The sequence below is a fragment of the Cryptomeria japonica genome, chromosome 4, assembly GCF_030272615.1.
Source record: "Cryptomeria japonica chromosome 4, Sugi_1.0, whole genome shotgun sequence".
NCBI classification, from domain to species: Eukaryota; Viridiplantae; Streptophyta; class Pinopsida; order Cupressales; family Cupressaceae; genus Cryptomeria; species Cryptomeria japonica.
The window spans coordinates 431,678,579-431,685,646 of record NC_081408.1 but is presented as its reverse complement, the minus strand read 5'-3'; the positions used below and the strand labels follow the sequence as shown (position 1 = coordinate 431,685,646).

The following is a 7,068-nucleotide window of genomic DNA, read 5'->3' as shown; positions in this document are numbered from 1 at the left end:
GGACCTAAATAGCCTCCCTACGGAGTGGAGCCAAAATTATAATTTAAATATTAAAATTTGGCGATCTAGTGCCAAAACATAAAATCTAAATTTCAAAATTGAGTCAAATTTGAAAACTAGAAACTTTCCGAAAAATTATCCAACTTTCGACAGCCATAACTTTTGATTCGAGAGTTGGATTTACACGCCGTTTGAAGCGTTGGAAAGCTCTCAGAGTGAAGAGTATGCTGAGAAGATGCTCCGCCGATTGTTACCCTTTTTGGGACAATTCAAGACCGTTTAATTCTTCAAATCTGACTCCGAAGAATTTTTAGCAGTTTTTTCGGGAAACTGAAACGTGAATAACTTTAAAATAGCAGGTTGGCAAGTAAAAGCAGCAAAACAATTCTAAAAGTTGGAATATTTTATTCACCCAAATGGGTATCTAGAAATGCAAAAACATTAAAAGAAAACAAACAAAAAGGAATTTTTTTTTGGGTGATGCAGGATTTGCCCTTACACCATCAGATGCTCTTGCATCAAATTTTTAGATTTTAGATTTCCATATTGTTATAACTTTTTAAATTTTGATCAATAATTATTAAAATTTAACTATGTAGTTGTAGATTTAACATTTATCATTGCTAAACAACAATCATGAGACCATCATATTTTTGAAATTTGGAGCTTAAAGTTGTAAGCTTGCCTATTATGACAAAATCTATAAGACAACCTACTAGTAAAAGCTCTTAAAACTTATAAGCTTACCTATTATTACAAAACCTGTAAGGCCACCTACTCATAAAAGTTCCTAAAAGTTATAACTTTACCTAACATTACCTAATCCACAAGACCACCTACTAGTAAAAGCTCCTAAAATTCATAAACTTACTTTTTATTACAAAATATATAAGACCGTCTATTCATAAAAGTTCCTAAAAGTTGTAAGCTTATCTATTATTACAAATACTATAAGATCACTTATTCTTAAAACAATTGTAAGCTTACCCATTATTACAAAATATATAAGATAACTTACTCATAGAAATAATTGTAAGCTTACCTATTATTATCAACTCTTAAAACTCCTAAAAATTGCAAGCTTACCTATTATTACATAATCTATAAGAACAAAGCAATAAGAACAAAGCAATAATAAGCTCATAATCTATAAGATTTTACTCATAAAAAATTATTACAAAAAATCTATAATAGTCTTATCATAAAAATTCTCAACAATAATATACTTTTAAGAGCCCCCTCTCCATAAACCATGTGGAAGAATTTGATGATCGAGTGCATTTAGGGAATTCCTTGCGTCCAAGCATGGAAAAGCTTTTATACTCCTGTTCCCAAGTTATTGTTCCCCAGGTTCAAAAGTAACATGGGAAGACACGTCCAACATACACGGTAACGGAAAACCCACAAGAGCGTCAAAACCGCGTAGCAAGTAACCCCGTTTTAGCACATCTGTTCATGCAGGTGACCGTTGGATAAGAAAAAGAGCCCAGATTTCCCTAGAAGACAAATCACGATGGAATTGTAATTTGTGAAAGCACAGTGTCGTGCTGTTGCTTTCTTGCAGATACATTATTTATTTTGTGCCAGAACCCTTTTTCTTTCGTATAAGAAGCTGCCCATATGCTCATATTGTAAACGGTCATTTGGGGATGTTGCTGAGTTGATCTAGGAGAACCTTAGCTTTGGTTGTTTGTATTTGCTGTCAGAAAGAGTGTTCTGGGTCTAGAGGAAACACAGAGTATATAGTCTTGTGTTCAACACAGAGTAGTGGGTATGAAGAACTCTGTAATGAGAGAATGGCTGCTAGTGCTGACTGCTTGTGTGCTCTGCATGTCTCTTTCAGGTACTATGCAACGTTTTTTTTTAAAGTTTTTCAAAACTATGGCTTTTAAGGCACAACTAGTGTTTAGGGAGTTTTGGGCCTCTTTAAGGCTGTGGTGTTTTTGACAGTTTGAATTGCTTGTAATCTTATGTTAGTTTGTGTTTGGTGGGTTTTTGTCACAGCAGAAGCCATAGGTGTCAACTATGGAACACTTGGGGATAATCTGCCACCTCCCAGCCAAGTGGCGAAGTTCCTTCAGACCACTAATATTGACAGAGTGAAGCTGTTTGGTGCAGATCCTGCTATTTTACAGGCCTTTGCAAATACCAACATTGGGGTAGTTGTGGCGGTGGCTAATGATGAAATTGTAGGGCTTAGTAAGCTGGGTGTAGCTCAGGAATGGGTGAAGAACAATGTAGCTCCCAGTGTTCCAGACACAAAGATCATTGCTATATCTGTGGGAAATGAGGTTTTGTCCACTGGAGATAAAAATCTCATAGCCCATCTTGTCCCTGCTATGCAGAACCTTCATACTGCTCTGGTTGGAGCTTCCCTGGATAAACAGATAAAGGTTTCAACTCCTCATTCTTTGGGCATTTTGGCTGCCTCTGAGCCACCTTCCATAGGACGTTTCCGCCGTGGGTATGATAGGGTTATTATTAAGCCATTGCTAAACTTCCTTAGAACCACCGGTGCCCCTTTCATGGTCAATCCTTACCCCTACTTTGGTTTCACTGCCAAGACCTTGGACTATGCTCTGTTTAAGCCAAATCCTGGAGTGTTTGACAAAAACACTGGTATTACCTATACAAACATGTTTGTTGCTCAGTTGGATGCGGTCTACTCGGCTATGAAGCTTCTAGGGTTTTCAGACGTTGATATTGTAGTGGCAGAAACAGGGTGGCCTTCATTAGGAGATATTGATCAGCCCGCTGTGAATATGGAGAATGCTTTATCATATAATGGAAATCTCGTCAAGTTTGTGACTTCCAATGTGGGAACTCCATTGATGCCTAATAGGACCTTCGAAACTTACATCTTTGCTCTCTTCAATGAAGATCTCAAGCCTGGTTCCACTGCAGAACGTAACTTTGGACTTTTCAAGCCAGATATGACCATGGTCTACGACGTTGGCTTGATGAAGGCTCAGGTATTGTTCCTTATCTATTTCTCCTAAACCCAGCTCACTCAAGGTGTTATTAGTGGCCTGTCATCCTGTTGATCAGTCATCAAATACAGAAGGAGTTAGATGGTTTAATGCTCTGTAGCAGGTCTTTGTTCAGAGAATATGTTACTTTTTTGTATTCTTTTCATTAGTTAACCCGTCTTTGCTCTTCTCATGGCTGAGTGGCCCATCTTTCTGCTGTCGCTAGAACAATATTTTTAGCTCAGGACATTTTAGAGGATTTAGAATAATAAAGGATCCCATGATTTGCTGTAACTTGGCTTAGTTTTAAAAGTAACCTCTGGAACTAATGTGTTAATATTAATTGAATGTTTGATATGGCAGAATACAAGTCCTGCACCTTCTACGGGCACACCGGTGGCACCAGTGACACCAGTAACACCAGTGACACCAGTTACACCAGTACCAGTAACACCCACCACCCCAGCAACTCAGAAGTACTGGTGTGTTGCAAAACCAGATGTAGATCAGAAAACTCTGCAACAAAATATAGATTATGCATGTGGGCAGGGAGTGGACTGTACTCCCATTCAGCCAGGAGGTGCCTGCTTTAATCCTAACACCATTGCAGCTCATGCAACTTATGCAATGAATGCATTCTACCAATCCTCTGCTCGCAATAATTATGATTGCTACTTCGGCAATACAGCACTTCTTACACAGGAAGATCCCAGTATGTTTTTCTTACTGTTTCTCTCCTCTTCCTGTATATTTTAAATTTTTTTGCGACTTGTGTGATTAGATTGAGAGAACATGACCAGACAGGAGACCAGCCAAATAGTACACATCATTTTAGTATATTAATTGAATACCCATTGGTGGAATAAGGTTAAGGTACATTGGGGAATTGCACCTCTTTTCTTGTTAGTACTTGAGTGGAGTGACGATAGCTGTCAATATTGGGAAATAAAATCTATGCAAAACAATGGGATAGGCACAAATTATAAGTTCAAACAACTGTAGATTGTATGTCCTTTCTGTAGCAGGACTAGAGATTGTAATCTAATCTATTATCACTGATGTTGGGTGGGTTCCTGCCCTAAACCACTGGCTAAGGTCTAGAACAATTTGACTAGTAATATAGGCACTGAAGCTAAGCTACACTAGGATGAACATGGCCAACCAAGGGGCTAAATATTACAATTTACTGCCTTAATCCCAGTAACAAATTTTCTGTTATCTTACCATAACTAGTTACATAGGATGCTGTACTGAGAGTTTTACCACAAGTCAAATGATTACATTGGATGCCATATTAAGAGGCAGATGCTGTGGGGTATGAAAGAGCACAGGTTTTCTCTTTGTCTGTGTCCTCCTTGTCATATTGTTGTACTTTTTCACAATAAAGAGATCTCTTTCACACTGGTGAAGATGTAAATTTAATCTCTTTTACTTGGCCCAGAGGAATAAAGAAGAGGTTGTCATGCAAATTTTGATTTTATGACATGCAATTTCCTTTAATATATTCTATTTTTTGAATTGAATAGAATTTGATTAAACATGATTAGAAATATTGATTGAAAAAGTACATAGTTAAAGTAAAAGCAACTAAAACTAACTCGTGTGAGTAACTCACATACATCATGAACTTATATGCCATGAATAGATTGTATACTGTGAATAGATTTACAGCATATAGTATATACTAATTGGGTGACATTTCATGTGATGCAGGTTATGGGGAGTGTGTATATCAAGCAGTGTAGATTTCCTACAAATCTTATATTAAATTATTGAGGGGCGCTTCAATCTTTGCATATCTTTGTTTAAAATTATATTGTATGTAATCTTATGTAGCATTTAAAGCTGCCAAACATTATTATTATTCTTGTGGGCATTTTGTCAGTACGTTAACTGGGTAATTTGAAAAGTATTTTGGCTTTTCTTAGTACGTCATGTGCGTGGTGGGTGGCGTATAAAAATTCAATATAATAGCTGGAATTCTGAAGGCGCCTGACATTACCTATTCCTATTCTCTGTGCTGTGTTTTCCACTTTAGCACTTTAGCAATGGCATACACCTGGCATAGATTCACTCCTTTTAATCCTTTCAATGTGCTACCAGAAAGAACTCTTGAAAATGACTGAATGCCTCATCTTTATTTATATTTATATTATTGTTATATTCATTTTTGAATGTTTATTATTAATGTGTCCTTTATGTCTAATCAGTTTCTTATCATTTATATTTGAATTTACCTTCTTTTTCTTTTCATTTATCTTTATTTTTAGATATCTGGAATTTGTTTTGGGATTATCATCTATTACTTTCTTATTTTTCAAAATATATTTTTATTTATTTGTTTAATATAATAATCTTTATATGCACATTTTCTATTTTCTGGCACACATTTAATGTATCTAGATATTTGTATTTGGTTTATTATTGAATAGTTTTACACTTTAATATTTAGATATTTGTATTTGATTCATTATATCTTTATGCACATTTATGTATAGAATTTAGATATTTGTATTTTGTCTTCTTTATCTTCTTTAGATGTGCATTTATTTCTAGAAGATATTCATTGCATTTATTTGCTGAAGATATTTTTAGATACTTACAATTTACATGTTTTCATACTTTATTTAAAAGAGTATGAATAACATCTGCTAACTAAGATATTAGTTATTTCTGTTGGGCAATCACTTGTTAATGTGTTTTAAATAACAACAAAATTAAGATAAGCTTTTATAGAGAAAAAACAAAATATTGCTTTTATTGAACAATTACTCAACAATACACAATCTTTAATATGTGTCTTGTTTTAGCCATTTATCTTTAATATGTGTCTTGTTTTAGCTATTTGCTTTTATTAAACAAATACTCAACAATATACAATCTTTAATATGTGCCTTGTTTTAGCCATTTATTTTAGCCATTTATCTTTAATATGCGTCTTGTTCTAGCTATTTGCTATATTGTTTCTATTGGGTAATGACTTGTTACTTGTTATTGCAGTTGAATAACAAAAAAAATTATGATTGGCTTTTACATAGTTAGTGCAATAACAAAAAAAATTATGATTGGCTTTTACATAATTAAACAAGATATTGCTTTTATTGAAATTATTGGAAAATGACTTCATTTATTGGATGATGACTTGTGAATGCACTCACCGTTAAACAATCTTTTGATATGTATTTGGTTTCAGACATTTGGTAACTAATATTGTTTCTATTGGACGATGATTTGTTAATGCACTTGACTCACCACAAAATTATGAGACTTTCACATAATTAAACAAGATAATGCATTCACCAATACACAAATACACAATTTCTTGATATGCAATTGGTTTTAGACATTTTGCCAATTAAGATAGTCTTATTTCTAGACATTTGGAGTTTGCCATAAAATTACCATCTTCATTTGCTTTTTGTATAATTGTCTATTGTAATGTGTAATTTGAACATTATTGTGTTGGAATGATCTTGAAAATCAAAGAGAATAATTTAAAGGATAGTTTAAAAGTTAGTGAAGAACATTATTATATTGGAATGATCTTAGAAATCAAATTGAGAATAATTTAAAGGATTGATTTAAAGGACAATGAAGAACAACTTTATTATGACCATGGCACATATGACTAAACAATATATTGCACTTATGGCTAAACAATATATTGCACTTATTGGATAGACTTATTAAAGCACTCTTATTGGATGGACTTGTTAAAGCACTCTCTAATGCACATTTTTCTCAACAATGTGTTTTTAGCTTAGATTTTGTAGGTGCTTTGATTGGCTAGACTTATTAAAGCACTCTTATTGGATAGACTTATTAAAGCACTTTCCAATGCACATTTTTCTCAACAATGCGTCTTTAGCTAAGATTTTGTAGGTGCTTTGATTGGCATGAATTTATACTTGATAGCACTTTTGCTAGCCAATTGCAATAGCACATCACCTCGTCATTTGCAATATCTTTTATTTTTAATGAATCTATTCTTTCATCTTTTGTGGATATATTCATTCTAGGCAACCACCACTCATTTTGTCACTTGTGTCACATATGCCTTATTTCTAATGGTTCATCTCCTTTCACCTCCATTCTGCTT

The 7,068-nt window shown here is 34.1% G+C and overlaps 1 protein-coding gene across 2 annotated transcripts; it reads left to right on the top strand.

Annotated features, from left to right (window-relative positions):
- Positions 1–1,268: 1,268 nt before the first annotated feature.
- LOC131030490 (glucan endo-1,3-beta-D-glucosidase) lies at positions 1,269–4,974 on the top strand. 2 transcript variants are annotated; one of them, XM_057961341.2, is made up of 4 exons: positions 1,269–1,843; positions 2,008–2,972; positions 3,333–3,681; positions 4,683–4,974. In XM_057961341.2, the coding sequence occupies exons 1-4, from the start codon at positions 1,774–1,776 to the stop codon at positions 4,712–4,714; spliced, it is 1,416 nt and encodes a 471-aa protein (XP_057817324.1). In that variant the 5' UTR covers positions 1,269–1,773; the 3' UTR covers positions 4,715–4,974. The 2 variants fall into 2 exon arrangements, with proteins under 2 accessions (XP_057817324.1, XP_057817315.1); XM_057961332.2 differs by having other exon boundaries at positions 2,005–2,972.
- The last annotated feature ends 2,094 nt before the right edge of the window (positions 4,975–7,068 follow it).